A 20726-nucleotide genomic window follows, 5' to 3' on the forward strand; every position below is an offset into this window, starting at 1 on the left:
TCCAAGAGTGTCCATGCACTTGTGACCTTTTAAATGTTTACATCCCTGTACTGTGATTTGTGGATTTTAATGAAGTGTTTAAAATGTGTGTGTGATGGTCTCTTACCCTCGCAGGACTGCTGTCCACTCTTGAGGCTGTAGCCAGCAGTACACATACAGGCTCTGGTGGTAGTGGATGTGGGCAGGCACAGCTGGGAACAGTCTCCGTTGTTGTTACTGCACAGGTTGATGCCTGGGACAACAGAGGGAAAATACAGTAATATACAAAAAACTCACTCAAAAACACCATCTTGTTTCTCATTCATTCATTCATTCTCTCATCTGAGTTTTACCTGGGAGGTTGGAAAGTGTGACATCATAAGTGTGACATCCTCAGTGTGACATCCTACCTGTACCTGTCTGCAGGCTCTCGTTGTAGATTCTCATGTGCATCATAGGAGAGGTGTTGTTACGTAGCACCTTCCAGTTGCCTCCATCACTTTTATCGCACGTCCCTATCTGGTCTGTCCCCTGGTCTGCCCACCACAGCTTGTCACCTAGACACACAGCATAGATATTCAGTATCACAGCACACAATGGTTTAAATGGTGTTTCACACCATGTGGCAGAGTTTTCCTTATTCCATATTTTTCTAAGGGCAGATCTGCCTCGAGGGCAGAAACAAATGTGATTGGTTAAGTTTAGACAAGAAAGGTGACTGCTTAAAGTTAGGCTAATAATGTTAATGGTCAATAAAACTTTTTCGGATTAAAACTGCATTTAAATCCAGACTCAACATCTCTCAAAGACACAATAGACAAAAATCGAATTACACAAAAAAACGATGGTTTCACAGATAACACTAACACAGTATCCAACCCACAGGGCAAAGCTGATTATAATGACATCATTTCAGCCAAGGTTAGCTTGTTTCTGCCTTACCCATGATGGCCAGAGCAGATGCCTTGGTCAGTTTGCCTGGTTTGACCCCGTCCAGGACCTCCAGGCCTGAGCCGTCCATCTGACAGCGGCTGATGGTGCCGTTCCCTGAGCTGACCCAGTACAGCTGCTCACTGTCGTAGTCTATAGACAGGCCTGGAGGGGACAGAAAAGATATAGTTAGCACAACACGATCACAGTCAGACTCTCTCGTTCACTCTCACACAGTCTAAGTCATAGTCTTTAGACAGGTCTGAAGGGGACAAATGGGACAGACAACACCACATGGTCAGACTCTCTCCCTCTGTGCCCTAGTCTATAGAAAGGCCTGGCAGGGACAGAAAGGGGACATATAAGCACAACACAAGAGTCATTCCATGTCATTTCTGCAAGCCATGACACCCACCATCTCCGATTGTTCCGAAATCTTTTCTGTAGTTAGAAACAGGTACTTTTACCATTGAAGACCATAATATTGAAACCATTAAAACTGATGAAGCCTAATGGTGTGTTTGTTCATCAGGAAAGGTCTAACAGTAACTCATCCAGACCTTTTCTGAAGGGTACACAACAGGGTCGTTTCTTGGACACAGATTAAGCGTAAGAGAAGGACAAACTGAATTGCTTTCATGGAGGACTTGAATTGTGAGGGTGACCACACAATTTATTTTAATTATGAGCAAAATCTATTGGTTTTCTACCCAAAATTGCGATGGAAATGTTGTGGTCTATTTAATAAACACAAGAGACCAGCAAAATGGATAAAGTAGTGAGATGGAATTATATTTCAACTAATTCAAGTTTCAGGAATGCTAATAGTATATGTTACTGTCTACAGAACCAATTTCAGAACAATCTGAGATGGTACAAAGTATATTGAAAGCAGGTGCTTCCACGCAGGTGTGGTTCCTGAGTTAATTAAGCAATAAACATCCCATCATGCTTAGGGTCATGAATAAAAATGCCCATTTGCCCATTAATTTGGCTACCATGGTTACCATTTCATTGACTTTGAAAGAGGGGTCTGAAAGGAGCATGGGGGTTTAAAGTGTGTGTGTGTCTTTCACCATCTCAAATGTTATTTCACTCTAGTTCTCACTTTCTTCCACTGGCTAAGCATTGTTGTACACTACAGTATTAGTGTACACCCACTCACCCACAGGGCCCTTTTGATTGGCGAAGAGCATGGTACGGTTGCTGCCATCCATGTTGGCCATACTGATGTTGTCCCCATCAGTCCAGTACAGCTTTCTAGAGAAGGACAAACACATGACGTGTTATTCTACGTTAAACTTGGTTTGACTGTCACTCCACTGAAATCACTGTGACAACATCAACGTTCTTTTGCTGTCGTCGTGTTATTTAAAACTCCATTCCTACTCCTCCAGTATGTGTGTGTGTGTGTGTGTGCGGGCCTGTGTGTATGCTTATCCAACTCACCCCAGTATAGGGTGCAGGACCAGACAGTGGGGTTTATCAAGGCCCTGGATAACAGCGTTCTTAAAGGATCCGTCCAGTCTGGCCACATTGATCTGTTTCTTATTGGCATCATAGCTGGTCCAGAACAGGTTCCTAGACACCCAGTCTACAGCCAGACCATGGGCGTTGGGCAGGTCTGAAAAAAACAAGCACACACAGGCATATTTTACTAAACCACTAACTACAGGTAACTGCCAAAATAAAGGAAACACTTGAGGAAATGAGGGATACAAAGTATATTGAAAGCAGGTGCTTCCACGCAGGTGTGGTTCCTGAGTTAATTAAGCAATTAACATCCCATCATGCTTAGGGCCATGAATAAAAATGCCCAGTTGCCCATTAATTTGGCTACCATGGTTACCATTTCATTCTTTGAAAGAGGGGTCTGAAAGGAGCATGGGGGTTTAAAGTGTGTGTGTGTGTGTGTGTGTGTGTCTCAGTCACCAGATCTCAACCCAATTGAACACTTATGGGAGATTCTGGAGCGGCGCCTAAGACGGCGTTTTCCACCACCAACAAAAAACCAAATTATGAAATGTCTTGTGTAAGAATGGTGTCGCATCCCTCCAATAGAGTTCCAGACATTTGTAGAATTTATGATAAGGCACACTGAAGCTGTTCTGGATCATGGTGGCCCAACACCCTATTAAGACACTTTACGTTGGTGTTTCCTTTATTTTGGCCGTTACCTATACATTCAATAATCACATTTTCTGGTCACAAATTAGCCTAGTGGATTCCAAAGCAGTATTTGCTCTCTTTCAAAGACTTTAGCTGCGCTTGATTGAGCTTGCCCATTGGAACTAATAGTCTCAAAAGGTGCAAACATCGCACATCCGGCACTCCAAAAAGGTATTTGAAAGAGTGGTCATCCTACCAGCAGACACCACGGTCTCCACTCCAGTCCCGTTGATGAAGGCTCTCTTGATAGTCTGAGTGCGGACATCTGACCAGTAGATACGGTGCTCCAGAGCATCATAGTCCACCACAGTCACGTTGTCTATGTCTGGCACCGTGAAGGAGATGATGTAGTTATAGTAGGGGTTGTCTATGTCCACTCCCCTGATCTCTATCTGACGGGCATACAGCAGGAACTGACGGGACTCTGGAGAGAGAATGAAAGAGACAGGGTGTACAGGGGAAGGGTTCATATCCAGACACTACAAAGACAGTATTTGAACATATCCAAGAGCGGCTGAACTAAAACAGAGCTATTCTCATTAGTAAGACAATCATCTGATTGGGTGTCTTAATTACAGCAGATGTAACACACTTAGACCCATTTGTCACCATTCAGTCCTCTGAGTATGTGTGTGTGTTGCTTCCTACCTTTACAGGTGCGTTTGTCAGCCTGGAGCTTCATGAGGTGAGGGCAGGCACAGGAGAAGGTCTGGTTGTAGCTGATCAGACACAGGTGAGAACACTGGCTCTGCTCATCAGAGGTGGCACAAGGGTTAGGAGCTGAGGGAGAGACAGGGGAAGAAGACATGTTTGAATAAAGAGATCTGGTCCACTGTGACGATGATCCATTGATTCTATTCTATTCAATTTCGACCAAGACAAATTTAATGAGAAATAAATATAAATCGGTATTATTTTATTAAATCACTAAGCACTGGAGCGGTCGGCAGTTAGGGATTGAGTATTCGAGGGAGCAGAGGACAGAGCGAGGGACGGATACGGATGGAGTCAGACATTGTCAGACATGGTTTGTTTCCCCATCGGTGTCAGAGGGACTGGGGGAAGCTGTCAATCAACTGGCCAGTGAGGCCTCAGCTCTGTCTTTCTTAGCCTCAGATCAGGGCCCGTATCCACAAAGCACCTCAGAGTAGGATTATTCACTATGATCTAAAGGGCAAACTGATCCTAGATCAGCACTCCTACTCTGAGGTGCTTTGTGGCTACGGGCCCAGTTCTCTCCATCTGTTAACCACTGTGTGATCAGCTCAGGGCACGGTCTATTAACCCCTGACTGGCTGATTAAAAGCCTGGGGACTCCTACAGCATAGTAGGCCACTGATCACTATATACGTGGAGTACACATCACATCTTATAGTATATGACACCATATGACAGGACATCTAGGCCACAGGCTACTATCCTATATAGAGCATGTCACAACAACATAGAATGAGTTAGGTACACAAATCAAATCACAAAATGTGTGTCTTCAAGATCAACACAACCTATGGAAGCCCAGTTAGACAGGCCTTGACCACCAGATGTACTTTAAACTGTACGTGGTGTATGTCACACCGTATAGTCTGTCTGTCACGCCACGTGATACGTTCAACAAGTCATCTAAGCCCTGTAAGACCAGTCTGAAAGGCCAAATACTGCAGTGGGTTGGCCGTTATGATCCACAGTGTGTGTGTGTGTGTGATCTACAAGGTGTTAGAAACCATGCTACTTCTCGTAGAACATGGAGGCAACACAACACAACACATCACACAGTAGTGTACCACTACCACTCTGCAGTCCTGCCCTTTCGTTTGACACTGCACCAAAGCGCGTGTCACAGTCAAGTTAGCAGTGAGAGGCAGCTGGGAAGGGTGGGGTGGCTTGTGTGTGTCCGCGTGCATGCGTATATGCATTTATGTGTGTGTCACCTACCTTGGGGCTGTCTGGAGGGATGGTACACCTGCAGGTCAAAAGGTTGTGTGTTGGTGCGTTGGACCACAGTTACGTTGTTGCCGGTCCACTTGTTGGCCTTGGCCAGAGTGTTGGTCCTCCAGTCAGTCCAGTAGACCTCTCCTCCGTACATGGTGACAGCAAAGGGATGAGACAGGTACTCATGACCCCTCAGCACCTCGATCAGACCAGAGCCATCATACAGAGCAGAGTAGATGGCATCAGACCTGGGGAGAGAGCATTTGGGTGAGTGGGTGTGTGTGTGTGTGTGTGTGTGTGTGTGTGTGTGTGTGTGTGGTTAGGAGAGCAATAGTACCTGGCGTCGATCCATACAATGCGTCTTTCCATGTAGTCTACAGTCAGTCCGTTGGGCCAGCCACCACTGCCAGTCTCTCTGTGGATAGTCCTCCTGCCCTCACCACTCATAGATGCTGCCTCTATCCTGGGCAGACTGGCATCCCAGTCCGTCCAGAACAGAATACTGACAACAGAGGAAGACAAAGAGAACAAAGAGAGAGGGAGACAAATTAATGAATATTCAGCAGTAGTCATTCGTACAGTGTCTGACTATGTGAAGGGGGACCATTTTTAATTTTTTATTTTACAGTTCTATACAGAAGGTATATGGTATCCGAGTACCATTGCTTGATATGATCTACTGTTTCCAGTTCTATAGTATCTGTGGTATGGTATCTGTCTCTGTGGTGGTTCTATTCTCACCCGTCTCTGGGGTCCAGGGCGATGGCCCGGGGGTGCTCCACCTCTCCAGCCAGTAGAGTAGTCCTCATGGTTCCATCCAGCTTGGCCACCTCTATCTGGTCCAGGTTACTCTCCACCCAGTAGATGTTCCCTGCTATCCAGTCCACCGCCAGACCCTCTGGAGTGGCCAGGCCATACTGGATCACTACCTCGAAAGTGGTCAGAGCTGGGAGGAGGACGGGGGTAAGAGGGAGAGAGGGAGAGGGGCGAGGGCAAGGGATGGGAGACAGAAGATGGCTGGGTTAATGCCTTGTATGGGAAATTATAGATTTGTTTGACACACCCATCACTACAAAGACAAAAACTATTAGACAGAAATGGAAGAAAATAACCTGATTAGATAAATCAAACTCCTCTTGATAATGGACATGACAGAAATGGGACAAAGTGAACCAAGCTGTATTAAAGGTATTTGAAATGGGGTAATATTTGCTGGAGTAATACAATATGTCTGTCTAGCTCATGGCAAAAGACAGCAGTTAGAGACTAACTCCATCCAGCAGCACACACGTTTCACTGTAACAAACTGCTGACAAACTGAGAGGACTGTTTAGAATTCCTTCTCTGTGGAAAGTGTGGGATTTCTAGCAAAACTTTGCAAACAATCACAGAATGAAGGTGGTGATTTCTGGGAAACTTCTGAGAGAAAACACACACATGCATGCACACACACGCACGCACGCACATACACACACCATACACACAAACACACACATTGACACACACACACACACACTGTTCCCGGAAAAGCTTGGCACCCCACTAAAAGCTAAGCAGTAATGGTGTACAGCTGATGATTCTGTGGAGCGTCAGAGTCCTTCACATGGCCTTCCAACAGTCATTAGATTGGAGCATTAGAGGGAGAGGGCCTCTTCACAGCTTGGTTGTTGTTATACTGCTGGAACCACAGTTGGCTTTGCCTGGGGAGGGTGGGGAGGCAGTGTGTGTGTCTGTTTTTCTGTGTGCATGTGTAGGGAGGCAGATTTTTTTTTGTTGTTGTTGGCAGTACACAGCGACCATACTTGCCCCACAGTTTAGAAGACGCTGAACTAGGGCTGTGTATCGCGATATTTTTATAGATACCAGTTTAGCAATATTTTTTCCATGGCAAAAATGAAAACACGAAGCAGACCAAACTCTTTGGTCCTTTAAAAACCTGCTGTATGTAAAATATTGTGTGCTATAGCTTGGAAAATAAATGTGACCCTGGATGACAACATAATGAGGTTTGTTTCCAACATTAGGACTGTTTTCCTAAAGAAGTTAAATCCGTTCATTGTTTTGTTTCCTTGCCACGATACTAATGAGTATCACGATCCTGGTATTGTCCCGGCCCTAGGCTAAACACTGAAACATCTTAAATCAGCAGAAGCTGATTTATGGTGGAGGGAGGGTTGTTTTTAAGAGGGGTGGAGGTGTGGGAGGGGGCCTGGGAACAGGGACTAATGTAATGCACTGGCCACAGTATGTGTGTCTGTTGCTCTAGCCCAGGGTGGCTGCAGTCACGCAACGGAGCGGTGAGACAAATTTGAAGAGACAAAGTCTTCCGTCGTTCTGTGTGTGTGTGTGTATGTGCGTGTGTGCGTGTGTGTGTGCCCCCGGAGTACTTCGGTGGGATTCTGGGAACAGGAGAATAGGAACACAACCTTGATTGGCCAACAGACCTGGGGTTGGGGGGTGGGGTGGTAGGGGTCTGGGGTGGTAGGGGTCTGGGGTTGGGGGGTGGGGTGGTAGGGATCTGGGGAGAACAAGGGCCAGCTGTCCCCAGAGATTTAGGCTGGGGACATGAACAGACATCTTGACTAGATTTGACAGGCGGGGCTACTATGAGACAAAACTGTTGTTTGGGCGAAGTACATTCTAAGAAAGTGCAAACTTAAACTGTAACTTTTGTTAGTCCTCAGACTAAGAGGAAAAACATTGTCCGTTCTACTCAATTTCCAGATGCTTTCTTATTTGAAGCTATTTCTATGTTGGCTGATGCAAGACCAAGCAGACAAGTAGAGCTCTCGACACAATAGAAAAATCTTCTGCCACTACTCTTGTCTCTGTGTGAAGGTAGTCATCGTCAAAGCATTTCTTTAAGATCCCATTACATTTATATATTTTTTGTCCCCTTATCCATTGATATTGGATTTCAGTTTGTATTGACTGTCATATCACGGGCTCTATTTTAACAAACCTAACGCAATGGTGAATCTAAGCGCTATAGGTTGAGGAGTGTGTCAGAAATATTTTTGCTATTTTCACTATCACAATTATCGGCGCACTTGCTGGCGTTGGCGTGAAAGGGCTGGATTTTGATGAATGAACAAGTTCTGGGTGTGTCGAGGCTTGGCCCCTCACTAGCCAATCAGAACGTGCTCCATGGCGAAATATGTGGTTGCTTCAGGTTGTGTATTTACGGTATTTTATGTATTGCCTTGGAATCAACTCCAGTTCCTCCCAATGTTAATCAGTTATAGATTGTTAAATGGCTTACAGAAATGAAATAACAAAATGTAGACCTATCCCATCTTTGCTAAATAGGTTAACTTAAACCCATTTGCAGTCCACATTGTTCTAAGTAATTGCATGGCTTCAATTGCATTCACACTGATATAGGGGCTAGGCCTACTGTAAATTGCATTATGACTGAGCATGGACATGCCAAACATTGTCAATAAGCAAGTTTCAATTCATTATTGATAAGGCCTAAAAAGAGAGCGAATAATTCGAATCAAATTCTAAACAAAACAACTTGTTTTAAATAAAACAACGCAGATTATGGAGGGTTTTACGCATATCCAAACTTGTCACAGCAGCTGGACAAAGATCCAATATAAAGTCTCCTGAGTGGCGCAGTGGTCTAAGGCACTGCATCGCAGTGCTAACTGTGCCACTAGAGATCCTGGTTCGTATCCAGGCTCTGTCGCAGCCGGCCGCGACCGGGAGACTCATGGGCGGCGCACAATTGGCCCAGCGTCGTCCAGGGTAGGGGAGGGAATGGCCGGCAGGGATGTACAGTGGGGAAAAAAAGTATTTAGTCAGCCACCAATTGTGCAAGTTCTCCCACTTAAAAAGATGAGAGAGGCCTGTAATTTTCATCATAGGTACACGTCAACTATGACAGACAAAATGAGATTTTTTTTTCCGGAAAATCACATTGTAGGATTTTTTATGATTTTATTTGCAAATTATGGTGGAAAATAAGTATTTGGTCAATAACAAAAGTTTCTCAATACTTTGTTATATACCCTTTGTTGGCAATGACACAGGTCAAACGTTTTCTGTAAGTCTTCACAAGGTTTTCACACACTGTTTCTGGTATTTTGGCCCATTCCTCCATGCAGATCTCCTCTAGAGCAGTGATGTTTTGGGGCTGTCGCTGGGCAACACGGACTTTCAACTCCCCTCCAAAGATTTTCTATGGGGTTGAGACCTGGAGACGGCTAGGCCACTCCAGGACCTTGAAATGCTTCATACGAAGCCACTCCTTCGTTGCCCGGGCGGTGTGTTTGGGATCATTGTCATGCTGAAAGACCCAGCCACGTTTCATCTTCAATACCCTTGCTGATGGAAGGAGGTTTTCACTCAAAATCTCACGATACATGGGCCCATTCATTCTTTCCTTTACACGGATCAGTCGTCCTGGTCCCTTTGCAGAAAAACAGCCCCAAAGCATGATGTTTCCACCCCCATGCTTCACAGTAGGTATGGTGTTCTTTGGATGCAACTCAGCATTCTTTGTCCTCCAAACACAACGAGTTTAGTTTTTACCAAAAAGTTATATTTTGGTTTCATCTGACCATATGACATTCTCCCAATCCTCTTCTGGATCATCCAAATGCACTCTAGCAAACTTCAGACGGGCCTGGACATGTACTGGCTTAAGCAGGGGGACACGTCTGGCACTGCAGGATTTGAGTCCCTGGCGGCGTAGTGTGTTACTGATGGTAGGCTTTGTTACTTTGGTCCCAGCTCTCTGCAGGTCATTCACTAGGTCACCCCGTGTGGTTTCTGGGATTTTGCTCACCGTTCTTGTGATCATTTTGACCCCCACGGGTGAGATCTTGCGTGGAGCCCCAGATCGAGGGAGATTATCAGTGGTCTTGTATGTCTTCCATTTCCTAATAATTGCTCCCACAGTTGATTTCTTCAAACCAAGCTGCTTACCTATTGCAGATTCAGTCTTCCCAGCCTGGTGCAGGTCTACAATTTTGTTTCTGGTGTCCTTTGACAGCTCTTTGGTCTTGGCCATAGTGGAGTTTGGAGTGTGACTGTTTGAGGTTGTGGACAGGTGTCTTTTATACTGATAACAAGTTCAAACAGGTGCCATTAACACAGGTAACGAGTGGAGGACAGAGGAGCCTCTTAAAGAAGAAGTTACAGGTCTGTGAGAGCCAGAAATCTTGCTTGTTTGTAGGCGACCAAATACTTATTTTCCACCATAATTTGCAAATAAATTCATAAAAAATCCTACAATGTGATTTTCTGGATTTTTTTTCCTCAATTTGTCTGTCATAGTTGACGTGTACCTATGATGAAAATTACAGGCCTCTCTCATCTTTTTAAGTGGGAGAACTTGCACAATTCGTGGCTGACTAAATACTTTTTTTCCCCACTGTAGCTCAGTTGATAGAGCATGGCGTTTGCAACGCCAGGGTTGTGGGTTCGATTCCCACGGGGGGCCAGTATAAAAAAATATGTATTCACTAACTGTAAGTCGCTCTGGATAAGAGCGTCTGCTAAATGACTAAAATGTAAATGTAAATGTAAATAAAGAGAAAGGGAGGATGTCCACTGACCGTTATACTGCTCCCAAACATAATGTTCTATATACATATTGGAACCATCTTATTGATCAGATCGTATTCACACTTCTCCAGAAGTTCAGGCGCGCCACAGACGTTGTCACCATAAAACTAGGAAGGTGAATCATTCTAATAAGTTTGTAATAAAATGAAAAACAAGCAATCTTTTTTTTTTTTTTCAACAACAACAATAAATACATGTCAAATGTAACGATATCATAAAATGGCCAGGATAAAAAAGACAGGCATTGCTGTTGAACCAGCCTTCGTTACAGTAGGCCTAAGGGAGGGCTACAAATAACTTCTAAGTACGAGGTTCACCGGTATTCACGAGGTTCTCATCTCTCGTTTCATGATGGGCATGGACACGTAGCCTACATCAAGGAGGGGGTTTTACGCACGTCCAAAACCCTTTATCGACAGTCTTGACTACTTCGCGATTGCTTTGGGCAGACAAAAGAAAAAGCCTTAATTGAGAGGAGGGGAGACTATGCTTGGTTTTTAATCAAATCAAACAAAATTCGTTTTGTTATGTTTCTAAATACGAAGTATACAGGCACAAAAAGCACATTAGGCTTATCTTGTTCCATGCGCATATGGGCAGTGTGCATCAAGGCTGGGTAGGCTGCGTTAATTTAAATTAGCACTTTGAATCATGTTTTTAAGGACACACCTCAAATAATTCCACCCCGCCTATCTGAGCGTAAGCGAGCTGATATAAGAGAGGTAAATTGCCGAACCTGGCGTTAGGGCTGGAAAATGCCTGTGAGCCAGTTTTTCCATGAAAAAATTGCAAACTAACGTGTGCTTGACACTAGCGCCACCTTAACGCCAGCTGGAAATAGAGCCCTATGAGTGTAATAAAAATGTGAACTTGAATAAATGGAGACGCTCCCTCACCTCCGTTCTCGGACAGTTTCCCGCGGTAGATCTTGTCCTCCACCACGTCGGTCCAGTAGAGGGTGTTCTGGCTGAGGTGGAAGTCCAGAGCGATGGTGTTCCTCAGGTTAGGCACCAGCACGCTGAACTCCCCCTTGTGGAGGTCAATACGACGGATCTCATGCCGGTTGGAGAAGATGATGAACGGCTTGAAGGAGTCTGGGGGTAGAGAAATATGGGATATGTAAGGGATCATTTAGTGGCTCTGGAGTGTCCTTGTTAGGTCACACGGTCTGGGAAAAAAACTGTGCCCTAATCGTGGTCTTTGGGTCTCTCAGTTCTTAAGGTAGCTATGCCCAAAGAGCAATTTACAGAACGCCATAACTCACACAAACAACCACTTTTTTCATCTGATGGCCAACAAGATTACATCTCTTTTCTACCTTAACCCCTCCTCTAACCTCCTTTCTCCTCTGCTCACCAGTGCTCTTGCAGCTCTCCATATCGGGCTCCAGCTCCCAGCCCTCGTAGCAGGAACACTTGACAGTGCTCTTCTCTTGCTCACACTTCTGGCTACACTTGAGGTGCTTGGCACAGAGGTTCATGATCTGGCAGGTCTTGTTGTCGACGCCCAGCTCCATGCCCAGGGGGCAGGAACACATGAAGCCCTCCCCAGGGATGATGGAGCAGTTGTGGCTGCATCCGCCGTTGTCTATGGAGCACAGGTCTGTGAAGGGTGGCGAGTTGAGAGTAGAGAGAGAGAGAGAGAGAGAGAGAGAGAGAGGGGTGGGGGGGTAATCATATAGTTGTGTGGTTTGAGGGAATTCCTACCTTGACCAAGGTGGTATAGTTATTGGTAGGGAGAGTGAGTGTGTGTGTGTTTGAAAGTGTGTGCGCGGGGTGTTCTTACCACAGAGTTTCTCGTCAGAGCCGTCGGGGCAGTCATCAGTACCGTCACACAGCTTCTCAGCGGGCAGACAGATAGAGTCGTTGGTGGCACAGACGTGGTGGGACAGCTTACACACCAACGTCTCACAGTTGTCCTCGTCTGAGTTGTCCTCACAGTCACTGTCCCCGTCACACACCCAGGCCTTACTGATACAACGAGCTGGGGACAGGTCAAAGGGTAAAGGTCAGAAGTCACACCTTACTGATACAACAGGCTGAGGAGACAGCCAAACAGAAGATCACACACCAGGGCCTTACTGATACACCACGCTGAAGGGACAATGAAACATCATGGCAACATGAAAAGGGACATCCCGAAAAAACTGGCAAAATCAACTCTTAATAGAGATCCATAGATGTACCCTTGTGATGGCTGCTATGGCATGCTGAACTCAGACTTCTGCTAGGAAATCAATCAAAAGAACTAGAGTAATTCAGTCTGTTGGTGAATGCTGCTGGCCATGTTAATCCAGACATCTTAATTCCATGCGTAAAAGCTATCCTCATTCTCAGAGAGCAGCTTGTTGTCATAATCTGTCACAACAAGCCCCTTGGGATAACAAGCTCTCTTAAGTGATACAGTATGTTTGATAGTATGTGTGTGTCCACCCGCCCAGACACTGCTGTCATGACTGACTAGATGAAGACTACTTGCTCTGATATATGGCTGTTACCATTATGGCATCTACAGGCTTAAGGGCAAGAAGATTTCTGACTTCTCACTGACTAATCTGATGAGGGCTATACAGACTTCCTGAACCCTCACTAACTGGTCTGATTAAAACACTAAAGGCCAACAACTCAGTTAGCCAATAGCAGAGATGAAGAGACAGGAAGAGAGAGTGGTTAGCTAATTTCACTTGATGGCTGAAAAGGCCACCACAAACTCACCAGAGTTCCTGCAGCTGAACTTGACGGCTGGGTCACACATGTGTGTCACTCCCTCACAGTCGCTCTCATCACTCAGGTCCATGCAGTCTGTGTCCCCGTCACAGCGCCAGCGCATGGGGATGCACAGGCCGTCCATGCGACACTGGAACTCATCCACGTGGCAACCACCGGGAGGACGGGTTGCTAGGGAGACACAGGAAGAGACAGCGGAGTTAGCCAATAGCAGAGGGGATAGAGTACGGTGAGCAACAAGCTAAGAGAAAGCACACTTTAATTACAGAAACTCCATTCAATAATAGAGACAGGAAACCGTCATAACACATTAAATATCACAATCCAGTCCAGTTAGCCATTGACATGTAGATCTGCAGGGTCAGAATGGGTTAAGTCTCCAGATGGGTCTCTGTCATAAACAAACAATGACAAGCTGTTCTGTTCCCACGGACATCATCGCCTGATGTTAAGGACATCATTAAGGAAGTGGAATAATGACATCCCTTCATGGCAAGAGTTGGCATAGGGGCATAAGGAACAGGCCCAGGACTTTCTCCCAAGTGGAATACAATATGTGAGACAGAGGGGACGGCAACAGTATTGCTTTTCTTCTCAAACTAATGACTTCCAGAGGGTTTGGCGCGCGCACACACACACACACACACACACACACACACACACACACACACACACACACACAAAGCACAGATCTCTCATTAGGCCAGAAGGCCATGCTGGGCTCAATGTTGCATGCTGGACTCAAACAGTCATGCACACACACATGCAGACACACACACACACCTCTGCCCTGCCATTCCAGGGCAGGCCAACTTCTAAGCAATTAACTCTTCTCTCAAACCCAAACTGAGAGCTGAAGAAAAAGCAGAGCGACAGAGAGAGAGAGAGAGCGCGCGAGAGAGAGACAGGAAAGAGAGGGGGCTTTGGAAGAGCTGCCTGGCCTCCTCTGATCTCTGCCAAAGCCACACAGCCATTACCAAGTCATTATCATTATTTTTTTTCATGACGGTACTTAAAGTGAAGTGAAGTTGGATGTGACCAGCCATCATTAAACAACCGGACAATTTCAGTAAGCCATACTGAAGAGAGGCATTGTTAATGTTTTGTTTTGAGATCTGTGTGAATGCTTAGCTAACCGCAGAGCATAAACCACATCCCTGAGAGCAGCAACATTAAAGGATTCGCTTAAAGTGATGTCCTGGGGCTACGGGGCAGGCTGAGGCATGCAGACGGTACAGAGAGCACAGCAAGCAGAACACTGAACCTGTCAACAGTCTAACAAACATACTACACACTCCAAACAACAACATATACACAGCCTGAAAATGGATACAGGCATTTAATGTGGTGATAATATACTAGTATACTAAAAAGAGGACATATATGGGTATTGGGATATATACTGTATACTCTCCTTCACGTGAAGAGCAATGCAAACTGCAATGCAGACTGTTAGAATCATGCAAACACTTTAATTTCACTATGAGCACAATGTCACTCTCCTGCCGTGTGCTCTATAACCTCCATTGGGGTGGTACAGTAGAATAACAATACTAGTCCAAATTCGCCCAGAGGAGTTGGAAGCCAGGGTAGCCTCTGGGGCAGTTTAGGGGTCAAGTGCCTTGCTCAAGAGCACAGCGGCAGTACCAGTACCAGAACTCACCCTGGTTGGTACAGTTGGCGTGGGTCTCGTCGCTGTAGTCTCCACAGTCGTTGTCCCCGTCACAGGTCCAGTACTCAGGGATGCAGCGGCCGCTGTTACACTTGAACTGAACACTGGAGCAGGAGTGGCTGCAGCCTGCCTCATCACTGTTGTCACCACAGTCGTTGTCTGAACACACAGCGAGAAAGAGAGACACAGGCGGAAAGGGCAGGCGCGCACACACACACACGCACACACGCACAGAGACGCACAGAGACACACAGGTAACATTTATTACTAACTTTCATGAATAAGCCATTATAAATGTCGATTGACGCACCGGTGCGTAACATAATACAAACATAAGCAATATCATAACACATAACAAGTTACATAACAAAAAAATCCCCATCAAAATCAGTTTAAGCTAGAGATATCATTGTTTTGTATGGGCTGCGTCTCAATCCTCCACATCCGCCGATGTCACACTTCCGCATCAGACCATGAGACACCCCAAAAATCGGTCTTCTCTCCAAAACGTTTGTAGCGTCCAAATGGTTTGACCTACAAACTATTATGACCAGTCTATGGAAAGGGGAGACTCTCACAAATGGTCTCCGTTTTGCTCAATGGCTCGTCTGAAGTTGGTACCGTTGATGTGCCAACTTCTGTTTGTAGCGTCCGAACCATTTGGGCTACAAAATAATGTGACCCCACAAGTGTCACGGGACTCGTCTGAGGGTAACCGGTTCCAGGTAGTTTTAGCTAAATGATCCAAAGTATGACCATCTTAAAGCAATTCCATATGTCAGCTTAGAACACCCCCACCCACAAAGGCTTAGACTTTTAAGAATGAATACATTATTATACAGGTTGTAAATGCTTATGAATTCTAATGCTTATAATGCTTGAAGAAGATTTATGCTCACCATTGTCACAGCGCCAGTTGACGTTGATGCAGCGTCCGTTGGCACAGGTGAACTGGGTGAGGGGGAAGCAGGTTGGGTAGGCTGGGGAGAAGGAGAGGTAAAAGGGAACCTTTAAAAATGACATCCTAGAAACACCACCATGGGCAACAAACAGACCTCTCTTGGCCCACTTCAAACTAAGTAGTGAGAGTGTAAAAAAAATATATATAACTTTCCAACTAACCAAACTCTTGCTTGGCTAAAGCATAAGTACATCTGGTGACCGGGCTTCAGGTATAGTGAGTTAAGTTTCCAACATTAAACTACAAAGAATAGAATGCTACAGAGGTGATGTGTGATGTGAGAAGGACCCACCACAGGAGGCCGGCTCATCAGAACGGTCCCCACAGTCATCATCCAGGTCACATTTCCAGGAGGTAGGGATGCAGCGCCCACTGGCACACGCATACTGGTTGGGCGGGCACGTACGAGCTGGAGAGGGGTGGAGAATAACTGCATTAGAGAGAGATGGGAAGGGCAGGTGTGTATAGCGTATGTAGTGTGTCTATGTGTGTGTGTGTGTGTGTGTGTGTGTGTGTCTACCTGAGCAGGTAGTATTAGACTCATCCTCATCGGTGCCACAGTCGTTGTCCCCGTCACAGAGCCAGCGCAGCGGGATACAGCGGTTGTTCTGACACTTGAACCGGTCCGATGGACACGTGTGCTGGTCTGGAGGAGGGAGAAGAAACACAGTAGAATTAGAACATTCGAATTTGAATGTAAGATCAATAGAATTAGACAAGCGTATACAGTATCACTATGAGAGACTAGGTCATAGAGGAGTCTTCTATAACTGGACTAATATTAGGGATATTCAGTAACTATTTATGTTAACTGTAAGTTCATAAAGTGGACATTACACAGCTATAAGCACATTATGTTCGGGGATGATTGAGCTTCTGCTACTCTGATGGCTCCGTCATCCACTGGAAGTGGGACAACTTGGTCTCCAGCCAAGCATTAGAGACATAAAGAACTTTCATGTACACACAGAGGAAACCTAGTGTTAATAATTGTCGAATGAAGAGAGAGTTGGATGGAGAAACGATTGACCTATTTAACACTCAATTGATATTTAATGGTGATTGATGGATGGCTCAAAGAAGAGGAAGTATTAGGGCTTGGATTTAACTGTAGCTCATGCACTGCTGCTGCTAATTCACAGCACATGATTCTCAACTGTGTGTGTCGTGTGTGAGTTGTCGTTGTGTGTGTGTGTGTGTAAGTTGCTCAGTAACCCCGGCGACGGCGTGGCGGTGTGACACTACTCACGGCAGAGCTCGGGCGCCTCGTCGCTGTTGTCCAGACAGTCATTGTCACCGTCACACTTCCATCGCTCCTGGATACAGCGGTTGTTCTTACAGGCAAACTCCCCTGGCTGACACTGAGGAGGAGGGATGTAGGTGGGGTTGGCTGGAGAGAGAAAAGGAGAGAACTGTTACGGATACTGTAGCAAAGCAATGTCTCTCAATCTCAGCTGTTCATATATGGGATGGATTGATCTACTTATGAGGGGTTTTACAACCAATTCAGCTAAAGAAAGCATGTCTGTGACATTTGCTTCTCTACACACCAGCTTAAACATGGACATTCCAGATCAGTACAGTAATCATTGAAACTATTCTAATTTAAGACCATCCTGAGAGCGTCCCAATGCATACCTTTACAGGTGACATTGTCGTCATCCAGTATCTGGTCGTCAGCACAGCCACAGGACCTGCCGTCAGGGATAGCCAGACACAGACTGCTGCAGCCGCCGTTTTTCACACGACACAGGTTGGTGCCTATAGAAACACAAACAGAAGAAAGGCAGACAGGTCTGTTAGCATTGTTACCAAGCAAATATCCCTATGGGACATTAAAGTATTCATTCATTCATATGTAGACTAGCTAAATCACTGATATATTATAACCTTTTATGGTTTTGTGGCATAAGAAGTTTTGGCATGTGTTATGATGACACTTTATGACGTGCTTATGACACTGTTAAACGTGTTCAATGTGTTACCCATATAGTGTTACCCATTAAGTGTTACCCATATAGTGTTACCCATTAAGTGTTACCAGTAAAGTTACCTTGCTGCTGGTGAGCGTCATACACACGGATCTCGAAGAGGGGTGGACGTTCGTTGCGGAGCAGCGTGACGGTGCTGGTGGTGGTGTCTAGTTTGAAGATGCTGCCGCCACGGTACTCGTTCCAGAACAGGAAGTGCTTGTAGTGACACAGGCCGAAGGCGTGGTTCAACTCGTTTCCCTCGTACACATTCTGACCAATCAGAAAGAGAGAAGAGGATCATGGCACATGGATCATGGTCATGGTGAAAACCATATAACCCTTTTTTACATATATTTTTGACACTTTATTTAGACAGTTTGGCAATCAGAGGGGGATATAGGCAGGTGTGAGAAACAGTGGGAAGGGTGGACATGAGGACTGAACCCTGGTATCCAGTGGGAAGGTTTTACATTTGTGACAACCAGTGTTACTATCACGATCATTATCATTAGGGTTAAGGCTTGGTAACCAGTCGAACTGACCCTGCGCACGGTGGTGTTGAGGTAAATCAACTCGATGCGGTCGTAGTAGGCGTCCACCCAGTACAGGATGCCCTGTGGGATGTCCAGACTCAGACCGTTGGGCCACAGCACTGTTTTACTGGTCAGCAGGACCTGGTCGTGAGTGCCGTCCATCCACGCCTTCTTGATCTTCCCTCGGTTAGTCTTCTTGGGGTCCTCCTCCCAGTCCGTCCAGTACATCCACCTGGAACAGTACCACACGCTCTGTTAAATCAATACTAAGAGTGGAAAATTCCAGTAACTTTCCCAAAATTCCCAGGTTTTCCAGAAATCCTGGTTGGAAGACTCCTGGAATCAAGAGCAAATAAGCAGGAAATCCAGGAATCCTCCAACCGGGATTTCTGGAAAACCTGGTCATTTTGGGAAAGTTGCCAACATTTTCCAATACATTCTCATAGATTGAGGTCTGTGTGAGATGTATACTGTAGCAAAGGAACATAAGGAGGGCGAAAATGTCTGACCCGTGCTGGGGGTCCACTACGATGGCACGGGGGTGGGTCATCTTGCCCTCTATGAGGGTCTTGCGTGTCTGAGAGGCCTTCTCCAGCCTGGCCACACTGATGGTCTTCATGGGCCCGTCGTCTGTCCAATACAGGTTACCTGCCATCCAGTCTACCGCTATCCCCTCCACGGTGTGGACGCCTGAGGGAAATAAAGGGGGGTGGAAGGGATAGAGGAAGGGAGAGAGAGAGGGAGGGAATGAGGGTGACTGTCCACCATGCCTTTCATGACTTCATGACCACATAACATTACTTCTATCATTTCTGTCATGATACATTCAATATATATTGCGATTCTAAATGCATCCCAAATCTATATGCATTGCGATTAAATTCTGCAATAGGGTGGAACTGAAGGTTGTTGTAACGCATTAAATGTTAAATACTATGGTACTAGATCAGACATTCCTTACCATCCTTCAGGATGGTGTCTCTCTCCGTGCCGTCAATCTTCTGCCGTCCGATGATGTAACTGACGGCATCAGCGAAGTAGATGAACTCGCTCTCGGCGTGGAAGTCCAGCGCCCGCGGGTTCATCAGGTTCTCAATGGGGATCATGAACTCGTCTGGGACCTTGGCATTCATGTCCATGCCACGGATGATGCCAGGGCGACCCTTACCGTACACCAGGAACAACTCGTGTTCAGGTTCTGCAGAGGGAACATCGACAACATTACATCATCAACATGGGAATATCGCTGAACGGTTAGTTACAAGATCTGAGCAACAAAACAAGATATGTTCTGTCCAAAGAGTATGTAAATATAAAAGTTATGTTCTAGAGACTTATTTCAACTCATATTACTATAATATAAATTGCAGATCTGTGCTGTATGGAGTTCTGTGCTATGCTGTTGTGTGTGATTTTCGTGCTATGCTCAGTGTATGGGATTCAATTCAATTCAAAACTTCACGTATGTAAAGTACTTACTCTTGCAGGACTTCCCGTCACTGCCCAGGCTGAATCCAGAGCGACAGCGGCAGGTCCGGGTCTTGTGGCTGTTCCCCAGCAGACAGATGTCTGAGCAGCCTCCTGGCTTCTTAAACTGGTCCGGGGCACACGCATGACTCTTCTCTCTCACTGGGCACCAGGGGACAAGAGAGGGGTCAGAGGTCAGCACTAGGCACCAACATGGCAACAACTATGATGATTGATACAGACAGATAGATAGATACCCATCTGGATTCTTTCAACCAGGATTTCTGGAAAACCGTAATTTTGCAACCCTAGGCGTGTACCTACAGTGGGGAGAACACGTATTTGATACACTGCCAATTTAGCAGGTTTTCCTATTTACAAAGCATGTAGAGGTCTGTAATTTTTATCATAGGTACACTTCAACTGTGAGAGACTGAATCTAAAACAAAACTCCAGAAAATCACATTGTATGATTTTTAAGTAATTAATTTGCATTTTATTGCATGACATAAGTATTTGATCACCTACCAACCAGTAAGAATTCTGGCTCTCACAGACCTGTTAGTTTTTCTTTAAGAAGCCCTCCTGTTCTCCACTCATTACCTGTATTAACTGCACCTGTTTGAACTCGTTACCTGTATAAAAGACACCTGTCCACACACTCAATCAAACAGACTCCAACCTCTCCACAATGGCCAAGACCAGAGAGCTGTGTAAGGACATCAGGGATAAAATTGTAGACCTGCACAAGGCTGATATGGGCTACAGGACAATAGGCAAGCAGCTTGGTGAGAAGGCAACAACTGTTGG

General features: G+C 45.7%; 1 protein-coding gene across 1 annotated transcript in view; it reads right to left on the reverse strand.

The window, feature by feature from the left end:
- LOC121545850 (low-density lipoprotein receptor-related protein 1) overlaps window positions 1–20726 on the reverse strand; it is a 147986-nt gene that overhangs the window by 35882 nt on the left and 91378 nt on the right. The window contains 25 exon segments of the mRNA XM_041856721.2: window positions 107–232; window positions 390–536; window positions 922–1074; window positions 2075–2169; window positions 2359–2533; window positions 3275–3502; window positions 3727–3858; window positions 5011–5255; window positions 5345–5509; window positions 5749–5953; window positions 11481–11678; window positions 11941–12186; window positions 12370–12567; window positions 13299–13481; window positions 14974–15141; window positions 15882–15962; window positions 16236–16352; window positions 16464–16589; window positions 17193–17333; window positions 17582–17704; window positions 17997–18186; window positions 18459–18681; window positions 18959–19139; window positions 19411–19647; window positions 19929–20078. Of these exon segments, the coding sequence (XP_041712655.2) occupies window positions 107–232; window positions 390–536; window positions 922–1074; window positions 2075–2169; window positions 2359–2533; window positions 3275–3502; window positions 3727–3858; window positions 5011–5255; window positions 5345–5509; window positions 5749–5953; window positions 11481–11678; window positions 11941–12186; window positions 12370–12567; window positions 13299–13481; window positions 14974–15141; window positions 15882–15962; window positions 16236–16352; window positions 16464–16589; window positions 17193–17333; window positions 17582–17704; window positions 17997–18186; window positions 18459–18681; window positions 18959–19139; window positions 19411–19647; window positions 19929–20078 (4233 nt within the window).

Source organism: Coregonus clupeaformis, chromosome 30 (assembly GCF_020615455.1).
Source record: "Coregonus clupeaformis isolate EN_2021a chromosome 30, ASM2061545v1, whole genome shotgun sequence".
Lineage (NCBI taxonomy): Eukaryota > Metazoa > Chordata > Actinopteri > Salmoniformes > Salmonidae > Coregonus > Coregonus clupeaformis.